The sequence below is a fragment of the Monodon monoceros genome, unplaced genomic scaffold (assembly GCF_005190385.1).
Source record: "Monodon monoceros isolate NGI ecotype Baffin Bay Population unplaced genomic scaffold, NGI_Narwhal_1 Super_Scaffold_9, whole genome shotgun sequence".
NCBI lineage: Eukaryota > Metazoa > Chordata > Mammalia > Artiodactyla > Monodontidae > Monodon > Monodon monoceros.
The window spans coordinates 45002412-45027160 of NW_021703786.1; the positions used below are offsets into that span (position 1 = coordinate 45002412).

Here is a 24749-nt window from a genome sequence, read left to right on the forward strand (position 1 = left end):
CCCCTCCCTCCCTCTCCCCTCCCTCACTCCTCTCCCCTCCTCCCCCCCATCATCAGTGAGCATTAGGAGCCGTTACCCACGCTCCGCTGTGGCAGAGGTGTTGGCACCACAGCCTCCGTAATTTGCTGGTTTCCAGTGTTTCACTGGAAAAAAATATGGACCATGAATCCCGATGGACAAGCTTCAGCAAACACAACACTGTCCCTGAGAGGCCGTGTTCCACATCCTTTCCCCGTCTGCAAAGGAGTTTTTCTTACGTCTTTTGGTAATTGCCATGAGCTGGACTTGTAAATATTATAAGTGGTTGAGTAATACTCATCTGGTAAACTGACCAAAGGAAACGGACGGTTTTTTTCCACTCTGGGAACTCTGGTATCCCAGGCCTGCCCCTGAAAGGGGCACTTGGGGATTGGAAGGGAAAATCTGCCCTGCCAGGTGCCAGCAGGCCCCGCGCAGAGCTGAGTGATGTGTGCAGGAAGGCTGTCGGCGTCCGCAGCCTCGCCCGGTGTTTGTGTGCTGGGTTTGGGGGCAAAGAGCATTCATTGTTTCAGAAGTTGGTAGGTTCCCAGAAGTTCCACTGTCTTTCCTGGGTCTGAAGTGTCCAACATTTCCTTAGCCGGGGGCGGGGGCGGGGGGTGGATGACTAGACCCCCTGAGGTTTAAGCCCTACTAGGGGCAAGAGGAAGAAGTTCTCTCTGTCACACATGACGGAATGCTCTTCCTGTTCTTCCCGTGGCCAGTGGCCATCGGTGTTTTGGTCTCCCTCGTTCTCTAAGCTGGAACCACCTTCGTATATCTGAAGTGGTGGGGGCTCTTCCCTGCCTCTGTCGTTAAGGAATAGCAGCCCCTCTGTGTTTTGCGTGGCGGCGGTGTGGTGGATTTTCTGATGATGCCTTTTGGTGATACTTACCGAGGTATCTGTGGATGAAACGTGTGGGAGTTGCTTCCAAAATATACACCAGGGACAGGGAGCGGGTGAGGGTATAGATGAAACCAGATCGGCCACGAACCGACCCCTGTTAAAGCTGAGTGGTGAGTTAAAGCTCCTTAGACTCTCCCGTCCACTCTTGTATTTGTTTCAATTTTCCCACTATAAAAAGTTGCCCAAAGGAAGAAGCAAAGAAATGGGAAAAGGAAAAAAAAAAAGAAGAAACTCTTTATCTCAGTTTTCCAGCCCAAAGACACCTGGGCCTCTCTCTCTCCCCACCCCCCATAAACCCCATGCTGTGTCGGGAATCAGGATCCCCACCCCCACCCCCCGAGACAGGCCCCAGGGGTAGGAAAGGGTAAGAGCCTGGCCCGAGGGCTCCATCCCACCTGGATTCCAATCCCAGCTCTTCCTCTCACCAGCTGTGGGGCATTAGGTAAGAGAGTTAGTTTTCTAGAACTTCAGTTTCCTCATAAAAAAACAGACAAGAATTACCTGTTGCTGAGACTCGAGCAAGGCAACCTGGCCCGCTTTGAACAGTCCACGCACGCCGTGGCTCAGCTCTCCCTGGCTTTGAAAAGACCCTTGGTTTCTCTTTCCGAAGCATCCTTCAGAGGGGAGAGACTCCATTCAAGGAAGGTGCTAGAGCCGTGTTCACATTCCAGAAAAGCCCAAGTTCTACTCTTTGACCCAAAAGAATCCACAGGGCTGCAGCTGGCTTTGGCTTATCCCTGTCACCTGCCTCCTCAGAATAACTTCCTCAGTTGACCCTGGGCGCACCCCGGTTTACTTAAACCTGCTGGAAACCTCCTACCCAGAGGACCCCTGTTTGCTCCGAAAGGGTTTGAAATGTCAGTCTTATTTGTCGTTGATCTCAAAGTCCCACTTTTCATCTTTGGACAAGAAACCAAGTTTATCACATATTATCAAGTTACAGTCTCTGTGTCAGCAGGTGAAGGGCGTTTCATTTTTCACAGGTCTCGTGGACCCCGTCGTACCTTTCCTGTGGCACCATTTGTAGAACTCACGGTTTCCGTGGTAGATAATCAACGGCTGAAAGAGGAATCACCGTATTGACGATGGTTCCGATAGGGCCTCCACACTCTGCCCACGCTGTGCTGTGAACCGTCTCCGAAGTGCGGGAGCTTTTCCCCATCCCCCTGGGGTCTCTGCGGGGTTTGTAATTGGGATTGACCATCTTTTGAAGTTTCCCTTGGACTCAACGCATTTTCCTAGCTCCGCTCTCCCCGTTGCTTTACCTCCTTCTGTGTCCTTCTCGTTGGTGCCTGATGTTCCTTCCAGATACTCAATGCATTTATTCGTTTATAGCAAAAAGAATGTCTCGTGCCTCTTTCGTGTGCCAGGCCCTGCCCCAGGCACAGGGGACGTGGTGGTGAACACAGCCCCTGCCATAGACGCTCACGTGCCAGTGGCGGATGTAGACAGTAACTGACTGAGGACCCAAATCGTGGTTGAAGAAGGGTCACTGCAGAGACAGAAGGAACACGGTCCATTGCAGGTCACGAAGGAGTTCCTGGAGGATGGGAAACTGATGCTGAGTTTTGGAGAATGAACAGGGGTTAGACTGAGAGGGACAGGAAAGCACGGGTCCGGGCCGGGAGGCAGGAGGGTGCAGGGCACGTTGGAAGAACCGAAGTCAGGATGGCCCGAGCACAGGACACCGTGTGGCTTCACGGGTCGCAGGGGGCAGATGACGCAGGGCCTTCAAATGCCATGAGGAGCGGGGATTCTAAGCCGTTGGACCGTTTTGAGCCAGGAAGCAACCTGATCTGATTTCCATTCCAGCTCAATTGTGGGGAAAGGACTGGGTAAAGGGAGCGGCTGGTCAGTCCTTGCAGTGACCCAAGCAGGAGATGGTGGTGACTATGATGCTTCCATCGGACCGCAGGCTCCATGCGCAGAAACTCAAACCCGATGTATGGTTTCTCCTTCCCAGCCATTTACCGCTCTTGATTTCTTTGTCCTGCTTTTCTCATAATCGCCCTGATTTGAAAATTCAGGGCCACTCATATGGGCCTCCCCTTGGGCCATCGCAGCCTTGGTCCAGAACCCGGGCCGCACAGGCAGCCTCTCAGCCCCACGCGCCCTCCCAGCCCCAATCCTGGCTGAGCGTCGGCGGCAGGACTTCTTCCTGAGCCACCACTCAGCCCGTCTTCTCCCCTTTCCTCAGAAACGCAGTCTTCCCCCTTGGCTTTAGGATAAGCCTGGGCTCCGGAGGGCCAGCAGTGGCCCCTGACGCTTCACCTCGGTCTGTCTGCTTCCCTCGTTTTCACTGTTTTTTAAGGAAAAAGATTGCACAATATGAACCTTTCCCCCAGCCAAGAAGCAGTGGGACTCCTGCCCAGGTGGAGCCTTCGGTCAGCCTGGAGATGTTTCTGGAGGCAGAAATGAATGAAAAGATGTGTTCTTCCACTCTGGCAAGAAGGTGGACTGAGAGAATGTTCACTCAACAGCCACACACACCCCCACCGCCTTACTACAAGCATCTTGAAATGCTAGATGAAATATTACAACACCCCCTAGAGTGTTAACGGATGGCTGAATTTACAAGGAAGAAAGGAAATCCCAGATGAAAGAAATGGAGGGAGAGCCAGAGACCAGCACCTAAGTGAGACCATCCGTGGCCACAGTGACATAGAACAGGGTCGGCAGATTCTGTGAAAGGCCAGCCAGTAAGTGCGTTAGGCTTTGCAGACCCCAGACAGCGTGACACATCTCCTTTTTCTTTTTTGACAACCCGGTAAAAATACAAAAACCACTCTTAGCTCATGGGTTATATAAAGCAGACCACAAGGGACTTTCCTGGTGCCGCAGTGGTTAAGAATCCGCCTGCCAACGCAGGGGACGTGGGTTTGAGCCCTGGTCCGGGAAGATTCCCACATGCCGTGGAGCCCGTGTGCCACAACTACTGAGCCTGCGTGCCACAACTACTGAAGCCTGCACGCCTAGAGCCCGTGCTCCGCAACAAGTGAAGCCACTGCGTATGAGAAGCCTGAGCACTGTGATGAAGAGTAGCCCCCGCTCGCTGCAACTAGAGAAGGCCCACGTGGAGCAACGAAGACCCAATGTAGCCCAAAATAAATAAATATTTTTAAGAAAGAGGCACACTTGTGGCAAGGCTAGAGGAAAAAAATGGATGCACGAACAGGTGGTGTGAGAAGTAAAAAGGACTGAGATACAGCAAAGTGTTTAAATTATAGGAGAATATAATGAACAATCTTATACCAGTACTTTTGGACACTCAGAAAAAATGGGCAATTTCCCAGAAAAATATAATTTAACAAAACTGACTCAAGAAGAAGGGGAAGCAGAATTCCCAACGTGGGGAGCTGTCCAAGTGTGGCATGAGTGTCGAAAACACCTTGAGCGCTATTCATTCGTTCATTCAACAATTGTGTGTTAAGTCTCCACACCAGGCACTGTTGTAGAAAGCTGGCGATGCAGCAGTAAATAAAATAATCAGAACTCCACACGCTATGTCCGTTCTGTCCAGCAGAACTTTCTATGAAGATGGAGATGTTCTCTGTTGTCTGTCTGATAGGGTAGCCATTGGCCACATGTGGCTCTTAAGCTCTAGAAGCCTGACGTGGCCAGTGGTTATCTGGTAGCCAATAAGATCAATAACGTGTTAACGGCTTCCTATAAGAGAATAAGCTGCTGAACTCTGGGGACCCTGAGCTTTCCCGAAACAGCTCCTCAGTCTGAGGTGGGCAGTCCTGGTGGCCAAACAGCCACGTGACCCTGACTCCCCTGTTACTTGTAGAGCATTTTCACGTGCTTCACCTCATCTCCTCACTCCCCTCTCGGGGCCTTCATTTAGCGAGCGCTTGCGCCATCGTGGCTGGGCCCTGTGTCTGATACGCCACCACCGTGCTGGCCTCCGGGGTGTAGGAGGCACTCATCACCCACCAGGGAAGTCAGCGTGGAAGGCAGTGAGCGCGTCGGGTGAAGGGGCCGAGTCCTCCTGGGCCCTCCCTCTTCATCAACGTTGCAGGGATGGGCGTGGTGAGTCCAGCCGCGTCAGCTGGGGGAGACGGGGCGGGCTTGGCGGGCAGAGCTGGACACAGGGAGCAGACTGGCCGGGAGGGCCGATGCTCTTCTTTGTGGTCCCCAGCCAAGAAGTTGAGGGAGTAAAACTAGAAAGTGTTAATATAAAAAAACTTAAAGAAAAAGTCTGTCTCTCAGAATTTTTTACAAAGGGGTGCCAAGTATCTTGGGCTCAAGAAGGAAAGCTAAAGCCATGTGGATAGGGGAGAAAATGGATTCTAGAATCAATATTTCTTCATAAACACCAAGCCCTTTGCTTTATCAAGGCCTCATCAATGCAAACAGAAAACTGCACAGAAGCCGAGCTGTGCACAGAAGCTGGAGCGGGGGGCTAAAAGGGGAGGCCCCAGCAGGTCAGGAACGCGGGCACTTCTCCGGCACAGCTCTCGAGGTGGCGAGATGGCAACTCTCCGGTGTCCCTGGAGCCCCTCCCGCAGCCTCCAGCCTGCAAAGCCAGAGGCCGCTGACAGCGCCCCCACACCGGGGCTCCCTGGAGAACTGCATCCACTGTCTCTCAGAAGATACCTCACGGGATGGGTGATGCTCGTCTGGTGTGAGTCCTTATAGGGGATCTTGTATGCTTCTGTTTTTCAGGGATGATAATGGTGATTCTGTTGCTGCTCGTGGCTATTGTGGTCGTTGCAGTCTGGCCTACTGACTAGTGGCCGTCAAGGGACCACCAGCCGGGACACCTGCCAGTGATGGAGTAAAGTTCAGCATCCTCTTGGTGCCTGAAAGCCACTCTCAATAAATTCCCCCAAAGCTCTGAACTCCTGACGTGCGTTGCTTCAGCAAAGGCAGATCGTGTGGCAGCTCCAGAGAGCTGCCGGGGTATTGGGCAGTGTGTGGCCCTTGTGGGTTCTGCCTTGGTCACTGGGCTGCTAGCCCAAGGTCCCTCAGTGGTCACTGCCCTGTGGCTGCTGATGGATTCCGGCCACCCCACAGCGTGCTGGGCACCCTGGGGGGACGATGCCGAATTCCTAGGCAGCTTGTGACCTCGAGTGTCTAGTCTGCTCGGGGAAGTCATGTGCCCATGTGGGAGACCAGTGAACAGCCAAGGCCACGTGTGTCCAAGAGGGAGGAAGGAGTGACATGAGGAAGGAGAGACACGCAGGCACGCGCCTCTGGGCAACTGCCGCCCGCCTCACTGCCCAAGTCCCCCCCAGGGCTCGCCACCCCTACTGGTGGAATAGCTCAGGACTCGACTCTAGGAACAACCTTCAGACCTAGAAGCATGTTCTGGTTTCCTCCTCGGTGTAGTAAACCCATCTCCCCAGGCTGAAACATCCCGTACGCAGCCGGAATCAAGTCTGATGAATCTGATCAGGCAGGAAGGTACCGTTTAGGGTTCAGAGGAAGGTGTGATTGATTATGCAGGGAGGAGAACAGTACCTTTATTTGGCTCCTAAACTGGCCCTGACAACCTTGTGTGTGCGAGTGTGCACTGCACGCGTTGCACACGTGTGCACGTGCGTGATGGCAAGGGCAGACGCGTGGGCTAGGCCTGCGAAGGGTGCCAGGCCCGCGGGAGCGGCGGTGAGTCCGGGTTGGAAGGGGCAGAGGGCCAAGCTTCGTGCCCTCCCTCCTGGCCAAGCGGAAGGCGGGCCGGGCCGGCGGGCCATGCTTTGTGCTCTGTGGCTCCAGGGCAAAGAATTGGTGATGAAAAACTAGGGCAGTTTCCAAGCACAAGATTTCCCTGGAAGAGGAGAGATCGGGCAGCTGGGAGGTGGGTCCTGGGGGGTCTCCTGTGGATTTCCTAGAGACTGTGGGCGGCTGCTCTCCAGAAGGCGTGACCTGACCCATCTCACCGCATCCTCCCTCCCCGGGGAGCCGAGATAGGCACCAGGAGGACCGCGCTGCAGACTGGCGACCCGGAGACTCCAGCGCACAGCGAAGACCTGGCTCCAGACCCCAGGCCTCCGTCAGGGGAGCCAAAGTTCTGTGGTCGGTCAGTTGTAAGTCGCCGCAAAGGCTGGGTGGCCCTATTCCCAGCAGTTCCCCGCTAGAGGGGCCAGGTCACTACCAGGCCACCTGGGCAGCCCCGCTGCCACCTGGTGTGTGTGTGGCGGTGACACGCGGCACTCTTCTGGGAGGTGGTCTAGCCCTGGACTCCGCTCCGGGTCAGCTGGGACGGCGCTGCAGTCACAGTCGCCCAAATCCGAACAACCTCACTCCATCCCCAGAGTCGGTGCCTCCCTCCTGCTGCCCGTCCACGCAAGTCGGCTGGGGGCCCAGACCCGGGCTGCTGGGACAGCCACGCGGGCTGTGGCAGAAGAAAGGGGACTCTGGGAACGCTCTGCCCAGAAGGGAAGCCGTCGCCTCTGCTCGCAGCTCCCTGGCTGGACTCACCTCATGTGCTCAGCGAGAGGACCGGGAGGCACCCAGAGGCAGAGAGCCTGAACTAGGCAGTGCCGCCCGCTGACAGCCACGCCCCTCGCCAGCAGTGCGAGCGCGAGCCAGATACCCTTCCGTGCCTCCGTTTCCTCCTCTAGAAAATGGAGGGAACACAGCTTCCTGCCTCCAGGGCTGAGTGCGAGGGTCGGGTGAGCCAGTACGCGGCAGCACGGAGCACCCCGAGGGCCTCAGCTGACAGCGGGTTCTCCCTCTACCCCAAGCCTACAGCCACCGCCCGGCCCGGGTGGCCTCCGCATCCAGGGCTCGAGGATCCTACCCCCTGCTTCCAACCCGGTGCCCGCTGACCTCCAGGGCTGCCAGCACGTGCAGAGCAGGCGAGGCCCTGGGAGCCGTGTTCAGACTGGCGGTGGCCCAGGGACAAGGGCAGGAGCGGGGCAGCCCTGAGCAGGAGACACGCCGTCGGGGGTCGGGACGGGGAAGCACAGGAGAGAACACGGAGGCAGGCTTGTGTCGGGGACCAAGACGCTGTGCTCCCGAAGGAGCCGGGCCGGACGGGGGCCAGGCGCCTGCGCACCCTAAGGCGCCCTGGGAGGCACTTCCCGCGGGGGCAGGGCGGTTGCTAACGGATCCCCCAGTGGAAGATCGGGCATCCGCAGAGCACATCGTTCAGTCTTGTGCCAAACCCCAAATCTGTATCAACAGCGTCTCCTCGGATCCCCCCACTTTGGGGCTCACGGGAGGGGGCACTGAAGGTCTGTTTGACTTTCTCACCTCCCCTTGCTCAGCATGGAGCCCCGGCAACTCGTGGGGGGTCTTTGAACCAGAGCCATGGCGGCCTGGCTCGGTCGGCCACACGGAAAGGCCTTTCCGAGCCAAACGCTCAGCCGATATCCGCACACAGCGGCTTCTGTTCTTTTGACTAAGTGGGCTCTAGGCATGGCCCAGCCCTTCCTAGCCGGGTGACCTGGACCTGCAGGCAGGGGAGGGGGTAAGAAGCTGGTGGGGTGAGACCGTGAGGACCTGCCGTCCAGGCCTGGGGTGGTGCCGGGCAGGGAGGCTCCCCCTTTTGGGAGATACCCACCCCACTCTGAACTGAGGGGCAGCCCAAAATTGCCGAGGCATCCCGAGCGGCTGGGATGGGCCCCCCACCCTGGGGTCATGTGGCATTTTCCAGCTGGGTCTGGCCAGGCCTGGTTTCCCCCTTCAATGGCGTCAGGCCCAAGGTCCCAGGCGGCCGACAGGGCTCTGGATCGGCGGTGTGAGCAGTTAGTAGTACCCCAAGCGTAGGGAAGAGAGGCACGACCCGTCACCTGGGGTGCGTTTTCGATGAAAGTAAACTTTATTAAAATAACGTCATAAGTACTGTTTAACTGAACTGATTAATTAGAAGCATTTAAAGTCTGGATACTATATAAAGAAATCCAGATACCTGGTTACCACGGGTACTTTTGTTCCACGGCAATGTCATTATAATTAATAACTGTAACCAAACCTTAGTTTTCATTAGCCCCAGGACACTCCGCTGTGCTCCCCGCAGAGCCCTGGACCCTCCTCGCACGGGGCTGCTGCAGGATTCCCGACTGTCCCTCTGCTCCAAGGACTGTCAGGTTCTCTCCTGACCAGTGCTCTGACAACCACCAGCCGGCCTGTAGCCGGTACTCCTGCCTCTCCAGTTCCGGGCTTATACCGAGAGTTCTTTGTGTAGATTAGTGAAAGATCATGTTTTATCTAGTTGGGTTTTCTAGCCTAGCCCTGCTGAAGGTAAGTGCGGTTTTCCCCCCTTTATTTTGAAAAGTGGGCCAAGACTCGTCTTTCCTCTAATTGCTTCTTATGGCTTCAGAGTTCTCCCACCTCCATGCCAGTAACAGAAAGCATTTGCCTCTTTCCAGAAGTGACTTGCTGTCCTGTTGAGTCTCCAGTCTGATAGAGTATTTGGATGGATTAACTCATTGCTTTATTTCTCACACTGGCTCTGTCCGTCCTTTTTTCTTTTTTTAAATAAATTTATTTTTATTTTTGGGTGCGTTGGGTCTTCGTTGCTGTGCACGGGCTTTGTCTAGTTGCGGTGAGCGGGGCTACTCTTCTTTGCAGCTCACAGGCTTAGTTGCTCTGCGGCATGTGGGATCTTCCTGGACCAGGGCTCGAACCCCTGTCGCCTGTGCTGGCAGGCGGCTTCTTAACCACTGCGCCACCAGGGAAGTCCCTGTCCGTCCTTCCACGCCTAGTTTTTCTTAAACGTCTTTATTGAGACTCAAAAGAGTATAGATAGAGCTATCTGTTCAACAGAATCGGAAACCTAGGTGCGTCTCTGCCGTGAGCCGGCAGCCCCCATCCCCAGGCGCTGTCTCGGGCCAGAGGGTAGGGATTTACGAATGCGGGAGCCTCCCCGAGAGCCAGCCAGACGCCGGGGAACTCTCCTCCAGCGGGGTCTGGAGTTTTGACTAGACTCTGCTGGCCCCCCGAGTCCCTGATGGGAATCTCTCGGTTTCCTCATACCTCGGCATTCCGGTCTCTAAAGTGGACTTTTCCAACCACCTTGGGTCAGGGCTTGGCAGCAAGCTGGCTGATTTCCTGCTTTGGCAGATGTCTTAAATCCTGCAAATAGTCCAGCTGGGTCTGAACTGGCTTTGAGGGGAGCCCGAGGCTGCAGAAAAGGCTCGCTTTCGCCTCGGCCTGTCCAGCCACCTGAGGCCTGTAACCTGTCCCTGCCCACCCAGCGTCCGGTGCTGCCGCCCCTGGGTCTACCCACCTGGGCTTTAACCCCTGGTTCCGAGAGCACACCTCCCGTTCCTAGAGCCGGAGCCCCTGAGGAGGCTGGGCTAGCCCTGTTCCTCCCTGCACCGCGGCGAACAGCGTCTCAGCCTGCCCTCCACGCAGCGGGGACAGGCTTTCCGTGCCTTCCGGGGGCGGGCTGAATCTGCGTGGCTGAGACTTGTCTTCTGAACAGCTGGGTGCAGAAATTATAGCTTCCTGGTGACGATCGGCTCCACTTTGCATGGTAACGCAACATGTTCCTAATGACTGAATTGTTTATTTAATAGAGAAATCACAACCATTTGGAAGTTTAAATATAGCCTCCAGAAAGCCAGTGAGCGCAGCTCCTGGTGGCTGCGTGGCGCCAGCCCCGGCCCCATCCCTGCGCCGAACAAAGCCTCAGCGATGGCTTGAGAAAAGTCTTGAACGTCACTAACCCTGTTGTCTCTGCTGGTGAGTCTCCCCTTAGTTGTGAATAGAAGAAACTGGTTACGTGCAAGGCAGAAACTCTACTTGCAGGTTCTGAGTCAGATGGGGAGGTTCAGAGGTGCACTCTGCCCCACCCTTGGAGTCCCCCTGACCCGGAGCCCTGGGGACTGGCCAGGATGGATCCCAGGGCTGGTCTCTTGGGGACTGAAATAGAGACTGTCCAAATCGCACTTGGAGCCAGCCCGCCCCTAGGACCTTCCAAGCAAAGCTGCCCTTTTCCTGTTTTTGTTTTTTTGAATTTTTTTATTTTAGTGGGTTGTTAGGGCACCATCTCAGGCTTTGTGAAAAATCCCAGGGCTCTGTCGTGCTGGGGAGTTTTTAGACCAGAAGCCATATTCCTTAAATGGCCTGAGGACTCACCATCCTCTCTCCCCACAGGCCGACCACCCCGTAGCTCAGGCCACCAATAAAGACTGGGAGGCAGAGAATAGTGTACAAGAGTTTATTTAATTGATATCTGAATTTAGTTCTATCACGTGGGGCCCATGTTACAAGTTCCATCTGGGTCCATTACAACTCTAACCAAAAAAAAAAAAAAGAAAAAAAAAAGAAAAACTTAAAAAATCCACAGCTTTCTCCATGTCATTAAATATATTCATATATAATAACCATAATATATTAGTATGCATTGGAGAGGAACACCGACCCAAACAATATGTCATGGTCACAACTAAACATGTACAATTCTGAGTGAACAGAACTCCGAACGTAGGAGGGAGTCGGGGGGAGGACGGGAGGTGCCCTGGGGAGGGGGGCTGGCTTGGTTCTGGCAGGGCCAAGGCCCCACGAGCACACATTCCGATAGCCCTAGGGTATGGCCTGGCTGTGGCCATGAACCGTGGCCCAGTAACCCCATCCATGGGTCTGGTTTGTCCACTCTCCAGTCGTCCTTTGAGCATTGAAACCCTAACATTTTTCAGTTTCTTAAAGGGACCATCTCCCGATCCCTCAGGGTCTCCTTGATTTCAGTCTCATTCCAACCTGGGGCAACCCCAAGCCAGTCTGTGCCCATTTCCTGCAGCTACTGTGGAGGCAGAGTGCCAGGCGGGCGCGAGGGGCCACCTGGGGCAGCTCCCAGCCTCCCACTGACCAGGACCTGAGGATGCTGCCTCCTGCCCTGCTGGCTCAGGACAGAAGCCCCAGCCTGCAGGTGAGTCCAGGGGCGGGCCCCCATCCGCCCCACTTCCCTCTGCCCCAATAGCATTACTGTGTGTCAGAAACGCAGGGACCCTGCTGTCAGGGGCTCCAGACCACCCAGCAGGTAAGAAAGTGGGCAACTTGGAAATTTTTTTTTTTTTTTTTTTCCTAAAAAGACTATTCTGGTATGTTTTTCTTCAAACACCTACAATATCACAACTCTGGTTAATACACTCTTCAAAATCTAGTTCCATTTTATATCCTTTCCTAACTGTACAAGCCGGAGCACCTCAATTCTTATTTCCATCTCCTCCCGGGGAGGGGGGGCGCGAGGGGAGGAAGAGGGGTGCTTTCCCAAGGATGGGTCCTCACCCCAAATTGGTGGCTGGATTCAGAGGAGCGGTGGGCTGGCTCTGGCTGGATCCGTGAAGTGGGGAGGGCAGCCTGCAAGGACTGATACCCCAACAGCGTCCTCACCCCACGCTGGCTGATCTGGTCACTCTGGCATTCCCTAACGTTTCCTAGAGGCCAAGCTACGTTGCTCTCGGGGTGCCGAGCAGGAGGGCGAGGCTGGTTGAATTTAAAGCAAGATGCAGTGCTGCTTGGCAGGCCGTTGGCTCCAGCGCCTGAGGGGCCTCAGAGACGACTAGTGCAGGCCCCTGGTGATGGGGGCTGAGACTCGGGCCCACTCAGGTGGGAAGGTGGTGAGGCTGCCGTGGCCCTTCTGGGCGGAGGGCAGAGAAGCCGGGCCAGTATGAATCGATGCCAGACAACTGGGCAGGGCAGGGCCTCTCCAGGCCTGTGGGCCAGCTAAGTGCACTCGGACAACCCCTGGGTAGCGCTGGAGGGCCAAATGCGGGGAGCGGTCCCTACGCTCCCAGCCTTGGGCTTGGACTCAGGCAAGGCAGACACCCCTTCCCAGCGCAGTTCTGTCTTCCCCCTGCCCCTGGGGGCATCTCTGGAATCCCTCCAAACACCCCCAGGCAGCCTTTCTCCCTCCACCTTAGGATCAGCCACGGCCCTAGCTGCCACCTCTGAAGATGTAACTGTGCCCGTCCCTGCCCCCACTTCCTGATCTCTGTGCTCCAGGCCTGATGCCATCACCAGGGCCAGCATCTGAGGGCTGACTCACCCAGAAGCACCCCCTGTGGCCTGCGAGGGAACCGCGGAGGGTCAGACAGCCCGGCTCTGCCACTTATCTGCACGGGGACACTGGGGGTGAGAACCCGTCTCTCAGGGCTGCTACGAAGATAACAGGAGATCCCAAGGCTAAAGTGCCTGGCCCAGGGCGGGTGCGCGGTAAACGGCAGGGGCGATGGGGGCCGAAGCAGGGAAGCCAGACCACGGGGCCCGAGCTTCATCCTTGGTGTGACCCCTCTGAGCGGCCAGACCCCAGCAGGGACGATGAAACCCAATTCCTGACAGAGGAGCCGGGCCTCGACTGCAGTGTGCGGCCAGTGCAGCTGGCGCCCCCAGGCGACAGGCCCCGTGTGAGGCCATCTTCGGGGGCCACCAGAAAGGAGTGGGCAAGGTGCTGCCGGGCGGTACCAGGACAGCCAGGTAGGCAGCCCCGGCGGGCGGCCCCAGCAGGCTTCCCCAGCTTAGCGGCCTCTGTCCCTACTCTGGGGGAGCCAGGAGTGAGGGCCGCAGCAGGCACTGGCCACGGCTTCCTCGGACCCAGCACCCTAGCGGTTCCTGCCCCTGCCAGCCCGCGGCCTTACTGCAGGCCCTGGCCAGCTGTGGACACTGCTCGGGGCCTTGTGGGAGCTGAGGTCATCACACGAATAGCGTCACTGCCGTCAACCCCGCCCGTGCCCCTTCCCCGGAAAATGTCACGAAGGGGCCGCTTCCAGCTTGCCAGAAAGGAGACTCTCGGGGAGGTTTCGCGTTCGCGATGCCGCCTCCGTCAGGCACCTCCGCGGGCTTCTCAGGGGTGGCCCTGGGCTCACCCGTCAGCTGGGCGGGGGCTTCCCAGCCGGGGGGGGGGACCGAGGCGGCGCGGTGGAGACCACAGGCCGCCCGGGGAAGGCTGCTGGGACAGGTTCCTCCCCCCCCCCCCCCCCGCATGCCCCCAGGGCCCTGCACAGGGGACCCCAGTTGTCACAAGCAGGGCTCCTGTGGGAATTCCCGAAGAAGGGTGTGGGTTTTTCTGTGCTGGGGGGAGGGGGAGGGGGGGTTGGCCAGGCGGTGGGCCTGGGGGTTCACAGTTCTCCTCGTGTGCTCTTCTCTACCCCTCGCTGTGGGCCACCTGCGCGCTCCTGCGCCCGCCTGCCCCGGCCCCCCTCCCGGCCCCGGGGGGAGCGCCTCTCTGCTCCGGAGGGAACCCGTGAGGTAGCTAAATCTCGTCCTCAATCCGCCGGGGCCCAGGCGCGCGAGGAGTGGGGCGGGGCCGCCGAGGGCCCCGCGCCGGCCCCGCCCCACCCTCCCCCCAGCTGGAAAGCCCTCACGGGCCAAGTCCACGCCGCCGCGGTGGCGGGGCGCCCGCTCCCCGGCCCCGGCGCCCAGCCCGCCCGGCGCGCCGCTCTCCCCCACCCCGCGCTAGGCCTTCTTGCACTTGCCCTTCTTCTCGCGCTGCTGGAACTTGCGCAGCCGCCGCGCCCACGTGTCCCGCCACTGGATCACCAGGCTGCTCTTGTCCGCCACGATGCCGCTCTGGTCGGGCGAGTCCTCCGCGTTGCCCAGCAGTAGGTACTTCTTGAGGGGCTTGATTTTGGGGCACTTGCAGGCGATGTCCCGCGAGCGGATCCACAGGTTCTGGTCACCGCGGCGGATGCGGCTGGTGCCCTGCTTGTACACGGAGATGATGTTCACCGTAAACTTCCACCAGTCCCCTGCCTTGTCCGCCTTCAGGATGTGGATCTGGACGGCTGCAAGGAAGCACAGGCAGGAGGGTGGGCCACGGGTGCCGCCTGGACCCCGAGCTCCTGCGTCCAGGAGGGCCAGGGATGGGGCGGCCTGTTTGATGGAGAAGGGAAAGAAGCCCCGGAGCGGGGAAGTGACTGCACGGGGTACCCGACTAGGAAATGGGTGTGTGGTGGCAAAGCTGATACTGGGGCCAAGGCCGCTGTTCCAGGAAGCCGTATGTCCTGTGTTTTAGGTGCCACCCAGCACTGTCTTTGGGGACAAGCCCTTTTAGGGTCCAGGAAGGTGCTGTAGGTTCTGACCACATCCCCAGAACTCTGGGCAGAATCCAGCTGCCGGGGTAGGTGCCCTCCATGAGCACAGCACTGGCCGCTCAGCACAGGCTCGGGGGAACCTCCTCAGATGGTACCCCCTGGGCATTTCCAAAGGCCCCGTCACTTAACATCAAGCCTCATGACACCCCTAGACATACAGCCTTGCCCTTGATCCAATCTCAGAAAACCAGAATGGGGTCTCAGTGCCCAGGTGCAGTGCACGCTGAACAGCCCTTCAGGGTGGCTGCAGCGTCTCTTCCAGAGTCCAGGATCCTTGTACTGCCCGCCTCCCATCCCTGCCAGACTGCCTTGTCTCCCTGGCCTCCTGACCCTCTCCCCGTTCTCAGGCCCTTCCCCTCCCTTTCAATTCTCTGCTCCTCCTTCCCTGAGTAGAAGGGGTTCTCAAGCTGGAGCAGGCATCAGAATCCCGTGGAGGGCTCGTCAAACACATGGCTGGCCTCACCCCAATTTCCTATTCAGTAGATGTGGACTGGGGCCCAGGGCCGCACACCTCACACATTCCCAGATGCTGCGGGTCCAGGGACACACTTTGAGAATCAGTGCTCTAGTAAACGTTAACAGGTGTTCTTTCTGCAGGATATTAAGAGGTACTTCGTAAAAGGAGGACATACTTCGTAAAAGGAGGACATACTTTTTTGTTTTAAGGGGGGGGGGGATTTTGCTCAAATATCTGAGAGCCTTTAATCTACAAAGTGTGTGCACACGCGCGTGTATTGGCTTCCCAAACAACTGACTGCAGGACCCTTTGGCTGGTGCATCTCAAGGCACCAGAGCCCCATGGAGCCTACCTGGGGACCTTCTGGTGATGGTGGTGGGAGAGACACACAACCATTCCAGGGGTAAGTGCAGAGGTCTCTGCTGTACTAACCCCCGTCCGAGGGAAACCTGGACTCCCTCCCCACGGTCAGAACATGGCGCCTTCCCCTTGCCACCACGTCCTGTATACCCCTGGACAGGCTGAAGATCGTGGACCTGAGCCCGCCTGAGAAAGGAGCTTGTCTCCCCAGATTACAGGTGAAGCGACCAAGACAAGGTGCGCTCCAGCCACGAGGACATGTCCCCAGGGAATGCCATGAGGTAATAATCGCCTGCCCGCTTTGCTCTGGGCACTGGGCCCACCCACAGCTTGGCCTGGCTGGCCTCTCTCAAGGTCTCCCCAGGCCCTCCCCGTTCCCCTCCTGTGCCCACACTTAGCCCCGGGGTGATGGGAAGGGGCAGGGACGGCTGGGCCCTCCACCGAACGCCATCTGACTCATCCTTCTGGGGCGAGGGAAGTGGCGCATTTTCCCGTATTTTCATTTCAGCTGTTCCTGGGCATCCTCAACTTTGCACTCCAGTCTGAGGGCTCCAAAGAATGGCTGCCATGGCAACCGTTTCCATGTTTTTGTCACCAAGGGACTCAACACTCAGTGTGAACTCTGAGGTGGGGGTGGGGAGCCCTCCAGCCTGGAGAAGTGGCTGGGCTGTGTGTGTTTGACTGCTCAGATAGAGGTCACCGTGGCAACTGCGTGCCCCTCAGCTAAGCAAACGGGGAGCCGTCCCCAGCATCGCGGGAGCCCCGGTTTCCTCTCCTTGCGACTGAGCTGAATACAGAATGAGCCTCCCCCAGGATGCAGCTGTTTGCCTGTGCGGGACCTCCGACCCCCGGCCCAGCCACAGTGTCCCCCCAACCAGAGTGGGCTGGGGTGGCCAACAAGGATGCTGCAGAAGGCACCTCTGGCTTGGGCCCCGGGAGAACGTGGCTTTGATCATATGTTGGTGTTAAGAGCTGAACTGTGTATCTCCCCCCCGCCGGCAAAATTAATACATTGAAGTCCTAACCCCCAGCGCCTCAGAATGTGGCAGTGTTTGGAGATAATTACCTCTTAACGACTTTAAGAGGAAGTTATAAAGGGCGGGCCCTAATCCAATATGACTGGAGTCCTCCTAAGAAGAGATTAGGACAGACACGCACAGAGGGACGACCACGTGAAGACACAGCAAGAAGACGGCCGCCTACGAGCCCAGGAGAGAGGCCTCAGAGGAAACCAACCCTGACGACACCTTGATCCAGCACTTCCCAACTCCAAAACTGGGAGAAAATGCGTTTCTGTTGTTTGAGCCCCTCAGTCTATGGTACTTTGTTCTGGCCGCGTGAGCAAACTCGTGTCACTGGAATCAGAGACTCGGGGTCTTGGGCCTCAGGGCCAGGTGGGAAGGCAGAGCTGGTGAGGCCAGAGGGCCCTCTGGACAAGCTCAGGCCCCGGGCTGGCCCCCAGGGGCCCTTCTCCCTCCCCAGCCCCGTAGGAACGTGACTCTTCGCTGTAGGACCCACCTTGCCTGCCTGGTCTGCATTTCCCCCCGCCTCTTCCCCCTGGCAGGGCATCTGGAGCAGCCGCCACCCTGCTTCCCCAGCCCAAAGGGGACCCACCTAACACTGAGGACGCAGCCCGGAGGGGGATCGGGCCCTGGACACCTTGCTGTCCTCAAGCAGCCAGGGGCCGAAGCAGTGGACACAGGTCGATGGGGACGAAGCACTGGTCCTTGTCGTCCTTCCACCCCAGCAGCGCCCTGGCAGCCGGCTGGGACGGCACGGGGCCGGGGGCAGGGGCGGGTGGTGGTAGATTCACGTGATTATGCTGGAAAAAGTCCACATTTCCGCTGCCCTTGGCAACGCCTCTGCATATTACACAGCCCACCAAGTATGAGCGGCACACACAGTGCGCAGGCCAAGTCCCCGCAGTGCACACACGGCCGAAAATACACATTGAAACTGTGACCTCAGGCAGACCTACTCAGCCCCCTCGGGGAGCACGCAGGGCTCGGCTGCCACCTCTGATGCCCTGCTGCCTGGGAGCCAGGAATGACCGGGGTCTCCTGGGGGCCTGTGGCACCGCCCAACCGGGGTTGGGGGGGGGGGGCACTTGGTGCAGCGGCCGTGGGCCCATGGTCCCCGAGGGTGTGCCCCTTACACCCACACGACGCTCACTCCAGGCCAACGACCCTCAGTCCCCATCCCTGCACTGCTGTCCTAAACTGGCCTCACAGGGAGGATCCCCCATCCCTCATTCAGAAACGAGGCAGATGAGCCGACCCTCGGAAAGACAAACGGTGAGATCAGACCATATCAGACCGGGCGATAAGAGGCGTGCTGAGACCCCCCACAGGAAGAGGGAGGGTCCCAGCACAAAGCCACCGGGGCCAGACTCTGAAGCGCAGACGAGGGAGTGGCTGAGGCCGACTGGCCGGGAGGGGAGGCTGCCCACACCTGCTGGTGCCTGGGGCCCCACACTCGGGATAAACATCCCCGTCTCAGGGTCCACACCATACATGCCTGCCCGCCCTCCCTCTGAGCCCTGCTCACCCAAACATGAGGGCTCAGGGTGGAGCGGGCACCCAGAGAAAAGCAAGGGGCGCACGCAGCCTCCGGAGAGCAAGGTGTCAGCCCCTGGATCCCAGGGGCCAGGCTGCACTTAGTCTCCTGGCCTCGGGGTCCCCGGGCTGCCAGTTTCTGTAGGAAAACCTTCCTGCGGCGGGCCCCGGGGCTCTGGCGAGGCTGCAGACAGCCCCGAGCAGCTGCCCCCCTCAGCAAGTCCGGGGCTCACGGGAAGGGCCCCCCTCAGCAAGTCCGGGGCTCACGGGAAGGTCTCCTGTACCAGGAGCCCTCCTCGGCCCCCAGGGCAGGGCCGTGAGGACTGATCTCTGCTCGCCCTCCAGCCAGCCTCCTGGCTACTAGGGGCACGCACCTCTCCAGCCCTACGCAGACGCCTGGCCCTCGAGGGCGAGCCGTGACTCCAAGGGGGAGGGGCGGGGGGACAGAGGGCCAGGCCCCGGAGGCCAGGGCCAGCGAGAACAGCCGGTGCCAGCAGCGGGCTGGTTCTGGCCATGGGGCAGGGGGCTGGGAGGCAGGCCGGAGGCCTCAGCCAGCCCGGGGGGTCCTCTCAGCCCCATTCGTGGCTCAGCCCGAGGCCCCCGTGTGCCCTTCCGTAGGCGCAGACCTCTGGCCATCCTTCCCGGGGTGCCTCAACCTCCACTGAGTCCCAGCGCTGGCAAAGTACCAGGCCGGCAAAGGCAAGCTGAGAAGTGGGGAGCTCCAGGGCCCAAAGGGGGCCACGCGGCCCCATGGCAGCCCCCTCCTCAGTCCAGAGCCCCTGTTCTTTCAAATCCTCCCTCCCTCCCCAGCTCTGGCCCAGGAGACCGAGAGTCTGTCAGCTCCGGGCCCTTCGAGGACCTGGCATTGCCACCACCTTGGACAGTCTGTGACAGGCGGCGGCACTGGGCTGACTGATGTCCACGCCCACTTGCAGGTCTCGGGGACGTCCCGCCGGGATCAGAGCTCCTGGCCAGCCAGGTTCTAGCACAGCTGCTAGGTCAGCGAGGAGTACAGTTAGTGCACATCCATTGGGGCGCAGCCTGAGACGGATGACCTACTGGGTGGGGCCTGGGGCAGTGGCCGTGGCTCAGACCCTGGGGGGATGGGGGGGGACGGCGTGAGGGGTGCGCCCGTCTCCTCTCCCCTCAAGCTTGGGACACCTCTGCACGGAGGCTTCCTGCCCCCTGGAGGTCTCCCAGATTTATGGGCTGCTCGGTGTGGGTCCCCGGGGGCTTCCCAGCAGCTGCCCCTCCCAAGGAGGCTTGGGTGGTCAGCCGTACCTTCCTGTTGGGCCCGTGCAGCCAGGGAAGGCTTGTCGCCCATCTGCCTCTGAGACAGCAGCCAGGACGAAGTGGGGGAGGACACTAGCCCCACAGAAACCATTAAAACCACGCGGCCCCATAAATCTCCCGGCACGGAAAGCGCGTCATGAGTTGTAGCCGCTTTCATAAAGTGCAGCTCTGACCACATGTTTCCCAGCCCCCTGTGAAGGTCAGAAACGGCCGAGCAGGGCCGAGCCTTGTTCGCAGGGACGCTAACCTGTGGCGGGGGCACGGCAGCCCTGCCCGGTGGAGGGTTGGAGGCGTGCTGTGGTCAGACCCCCCCGCCAGTCGGAGTCCTCAGGAACCCCGGGGCTGCCCCGCCCGCCAAGGCCCCACCTCAGACCTTGAGTAAAGTGCGGACACCCGGCTCGGGGCTGGTGAAGGCTCCCCCTTTCCCTCCTCAGCCTAAGAAGCAACGGTACGCCCCTCTCTCTAAGACCACCAGCAACACAGAGGCGGCCTCAGCTTCCCCTGCTGGGTCCCAGTGCTTGCGCTCTGTTCTGGGGAGGGGAGGGGCTGAGGTGCCTGGGACTGATGCCGGGGGCTCCCTGGAGGAGGGGCCCTCAGGAGAGCTGGGAATCAGAGAGCCGGGCTCCGGGGAGGCTACTGGCCCTCTGCCCTAGGAGATGGTCCTGGTCTGACCCTGCCAACACCTCCGGCCCCCAGGCGAGATGCGCTCAGGAGACTGGCCGCCCAGCTTTGCGAGAGGCTCAGGCAGGAGAGTGGAGCTGGGCCCTGCCCTGCCCCAGCGGGGTGCCCTCCTCGTGGAGGCAGGTCTCCCCTGCAGTCAGCCCGAGGGAGAACGCCCCGGGTGCCCCCTCCCAGCCAGAAGCAACCGAAACGGCCCAGGCAACTCCTGATCCGGTGCATGTGCCCACAACCATCATGGGCACGGCCCCAGCTGTCACGGTGCCACCCTGGAGAATGGCCGAGGCTCCCCGCCCTCCCCCATGGGCCTCACATACCTCAGGAGATGCCCCACCACCCACACCTGCCCCCCATGCCACACACACGCGCACACACACAGCGACAGTGGGGCTGGGCAAGTCCCCCAGGTCGGTTCCCATCATCAGTGGGGTTCGGCCTCTGGAGGAGGGCAGGCAAGAGAGTCAGCCTCCCCGCCGTGGCCTCAGCCCAGACCCCGCACCTCCAGGGCTCACATTCTGGCTGCAAGTTCGTACCCACTCCTCAGCGGGGCCCCCGCGCAATGGTTCTGCCACAGCCATTGGCAGCAAACCCTCTACACAGAGCAGCCCCTCCTCCCGCGCTGGGCTGGCACCCAGGACACCGTGCGTGGAGCCCTGTCGTGGAGGGCAGGCGTCCAGCAGCAACTTTGGTCCCCTTGCACCCTCTGAACACGGCACTCGTTCAGCTCCGAAGAGTCAAACCACCCTCAAGGGATGGAAGCTGCTTCCCCAAGAACACCCAGAGAAGGGGCCTCAGGCCCGGAAACAGGGGCCAAAGCAGGATCCTAACCAGAGCCCTGCTGGCGGAGGCGCCCACTCCGGGGGTGACCCTTCGCAAGCCTCTGAAAAGCTGTTCTGACCTTAGGCCAGGCCTGCCTCCCCGCAGGCAGCCCAGGCTGCTCAGAGGTGATGGAACTCTCGGGGCGTCCCCACCTCCTGTCAGCCTGGGCCTCACACAAGCAGGCGAAGCGGCAGGTGTAGGAAGACCCCAGGAATAGCGACGGCACTGGAGTCCTCGTGCCAAAGGCTCTAACCCCGGGGAAGTAGGGTGTCATCCCACTGGGGAAAGATGCCCATCCAAGCCCCACATGAGTGGGAGAAGTGCTCTGTGATCCTGGAGACAGGTGGCTGGTGAACGGGGACAAGTGTTGCCTGTCTGTAGGAGAAGGAGGCCCATGTCCCTGGGCACCTTGGACAGATCCCCGCCTTCCCCCACCCCCCACTCCGAGCCTCGGTGTCCCAGTCTGTGAGATGAGAGAAGACACCTTCCATTAGACAGCCTTCCCTACCCACACCTCCTTTCTAAAAACAGGATGTTCAGAGGAGAGGATGCTGCAGGGAGGGGGACAGACGGGCCCAGCAGGTCCCTCTGGAGCTGGCACCCTGCAGCTGCTGGGGCGACAGAGGTTGGAGGCCCAGGCTCTGGGCTCCCGTCTGTGGAGACGGGGAGGGCTGCGGCCCGTCATCCCCTTCACGCGGCAGGAGGCCCCGATGGGTGCAGTGCCTTGTGGGCTCAGGGGCCTCTGTCGAGCTGTCACTGGGGCCCACTGGCCCTCGCTGCCCAACCTGGTGGTCACCCGCATTCTGCGACCTCAGGCTGACTCATGCCGACCCGGCTCCACATCTGGCCTCCATATGGGGCTGGCACTCTGAGGGGGGAGGTCACATCTGGCTGGGGAAATCGGAGGATCCCCAGGGCGCTGGTGACCCCCGGGGAAGGGTCAGTGAGCCCCTGAAACGCCATGCCACGTGCTGCCGGCTGGGCTGCGTCCCGCTCCCCGGAGCTGGGGACAGTGCTGGGGCAGGGGCGGGGGCAGCTGGCCCCCACCCCGGCCCCTGCTAACTGCCCTGAGGGGGACAGCCCCCAGGGTGCCCCTCTACCATCTGCCCACCCCCAGGCCCTGATGTCACGGCCCGCTACAGACACGGGAGCCGGGCCCCCAGGACGGGGTTGATAACCGGCCCCGTGTTCCCTACTCGAAGGGACTGATCCTGACCAGGAATAGCTATTGACCCCAAGGTCGAGAAAAGGAAGGGCAGGGGGTGTCAAGAGGGGGAGAGGCCATCATTTGCCTAGAGGCCCCGTGTCCCTGTCCAGGCCTGAGTTGTGAGGCTCTCCCCATCACCCCCGCTCACCTCATCCCGGCCTGAGCAGCCAGATGAGAGCCCACAAGGGCCGTACCCACCACCTACACCTGCTCCACGCGAATCCGAGGTCACTCTGCCACCAGCATCGTCTCCACTGCCGGCTCGGCCTCCCCAGCCTCCAACACGGACCCGCCCGTGACCTCCCTCCACCGCATGGGCCGAGCCCATGGCTGAATGGCCACGCCTACCCCGCCACTGTGCCCAACGTCTCGTCTCCGACAGCCCCACTTGCCCAACGCTCACCCCAACACCGCGGTGACCACTCCTGCTCATCCCCACGGAGATGTCTTTGCAGCTTCTCAGGAGCCAAGAGTCAAGGGTCCCGTGGGGGAACCAGTCTATGAGCCCCCCCAAAGGGGGGCTGCACCCGCTCTGCTGCCCAAGGCTCAGCGCCCTGGCACGGGGGGCAGGCTGGGAGCACAAGGACCTCAGGCCTCGGAGGCCCCGGTCTGGGGCGTGTTCTTTACCTCGTTGAGTCTCAGCATCCCGACGGCAGGAATAAAAAGCCCTCCCTCACAGGTGTTTCTGAGGATTCGCTAAGGGTGAGAATGAAGGCTGTGAGATGCCCACCCGGGGCCTGCAGGGCAGGGACAGACACCAGCCTGGCAAGGCCTCTTCTCTGGGGTTTCCACTGCCCCAGAAGGTACAGGGTTCTCGGGGGCGGGGATCCGTTTAGGTCCCCAGGCCCACCTCTGCCGGGGCCCCCAAGAAAGCACACGCGTGCACGCATGTGCACACACACAACCTCATGAACCCAGCTCCTCCCCACAGATGCCAACAGAACTTCCGCTTCGAGCTGTATCCTCAGAAATCATCCTTGAGGGATCGCAGGAGGAATGCTCGAGACAAATCATCTAATGAAAAGCATTCTGATTTTCCATCTGGTGGTGCCAAAATGTCTTTCAACAAAAGGGGTGACTAATAAACATTTCTGGGAACGAATCCTTTTTCCAAGAACTGGCAAAAGTGAGATGATCTCACCTTTCAGAATGCGAGCTGTCTGTCTCCTCCCGCCTCCCCCCACCGCCCCACTTCTGCATCCCAGGGAGGAAGAAGAGACGGGTGGCAGCCCCCGTGTGCCAATGTGAGCGGGACTGGCTCTCGGTGGCCTCAGAGTGGCTCCTGCACGCGGACGTGAGCCCAGCTGCCGAGGCCCACAGCAGCGTCTTGCCCAGCCTCCCTGGCCTCCAGCCCTGCACCTCCACACTCCCTCTTCTCCCGTTTCCCCAGCCTGCTCCTCCCTCTGTGCTCAGACACTTTGCTCCCTCTGCCTGGGAGCCCTGCTTTGCCCCGTGAGCACTGGCTACCTGCGCTCCCTCCTCCAGGAAGCCCTCCCTCTACACCCTCCCTGGAGGAGGGACCAGGCCCCATTCTCGTCCCACCCCAGGCCGGACCCTGGCCACACGTCTCCCGTCCATGCTGTCATCTGTGTGCGCATCTCCCCTCTGATTCCGGAAACTCCTGGAGGGCTGAGCCTGTGTCTCCTCCACCTCTGTAAGCCCAGCACCCAGGACGGGATGGGGCACACAGCAGGCACCTAATGGGTGTCCGAGGAGGGACTGGCTGAGGTGGGGACGCCGTGTGAGGGGGCAGGACCTCCTGGGACGTGTGTGCGGTGCCCACGCAGAGTGGCCACGGGAGCAGAGGGGAGGTCGCGCAAACACCAGGAGGTGAGTGGGGACCAGACAGTGGAGCCTCCCAAGGAGCACAGGGACCAGCGAAGAGGAAGCGGGGGGAGGGAGGCTGAGGGGCAGGGGCAGGCCGGCCCCTCTTCCATGCGGGCCAGGGGTTAGAAAGTCCACTCCCCACACCAGCCAAGGGGTGTCTCAGCCTGAAGTCATTGCCAGGCCTCAGCCAAGAGTGCAACATCCCTACGGTAAATGCCCCGGGGACAGCGTCACCTGCGTGCCTTGCCTGACTCTGTACACACCCACCGAGGTTCTGGAGCCCCGGGCTTCTGGGTAGATGCGCCGCGGAGCCAGCAACTCCAGGAGGGACGCACGCGCTCTGCCTGCGTGGGCGCCGCCGAGGGGACGCGGGCTTCGTGGATGTGCTCACGCATGCACGCTCATGCACGCACACACACGCACACACCTACACACGCTTGCTGGGAGCATTTACACCAAGGAAGGGCCCCTCTAGGCTAGGTTTTCCTGGAAAGTCGGCAGGAAATGCTAACACACTAGGAAATAATAAACATCGTCTTCCATGTGCAACTGCTCCGCCCCGAGCCGTCCACGGGCGCTTCCTCAGCACCGCCACGGACCCCTGCCCCTTGGAGGTGGCCCGGTGAGGCCACCAGAGGACTGAGGT

General features: G+C 59.8%; 2 protein-coding genes and 1 long non-coding RNA gene across 4 annotated transcripts in view; 2 read left to right on the forward strand and 1 right to left on the reverse strand.

Moving 5' to 3' along the window:
• The window catches only part of STX8 (syntaxin 8), a 241112-nt gene extending 235346 nt beyond the window's left edge, over positions 1-5766 (forward strand). Inside the window, exon 8 of the mRNA XM_029212789.1 lies at positions 5591-5766. Within this exon, the coding sequence (XP_029068622.1) occupies positions 5591-5658 (68 nt within the window). The 3' untranslated portion in view covers positions 5659-5766. The remainder of the gene's footprint in view (positions 1-5590) is intronic.
• An 8474-nt stretch (positions 5767-14240) lies between these two features.
• The window catches only part of NTN1 (netrin 1), a 178675-nt gene continuing 168166 nt past the window's right edge, over positions 14241-24749 (reverse strand). The window contains exon 7 of the mRNA XM_029212788.1: positions 14241-14598. Coding sequence (XP_029068621.1) covers positions 14270-14598 — 329 coding nt within the window. The 3' untranslated portion in view covers positions 14241-14269. The remainder of the gene's footprint in view (positions 14599-24749) is intronic.
• On the forward strand, positions 14285-17646 carry LOC114889479. Of its 2 annotated transcripts, XR_003792044.1 has the most exons (4): positions 14285-14419; positions 14829-15767; positions 15885-16005; positions 16233-17646. It is a non-coding gene; the product is annotated as an uncharacterized LOC114889479 (long non-coding RNA). The 2 variants fall into 2 exon arrangements; XR_003792043.1 differs by lacking the exon at positions 14285-14419 and having other exon boundaries at positions 14587-15767; positions 16233-17641.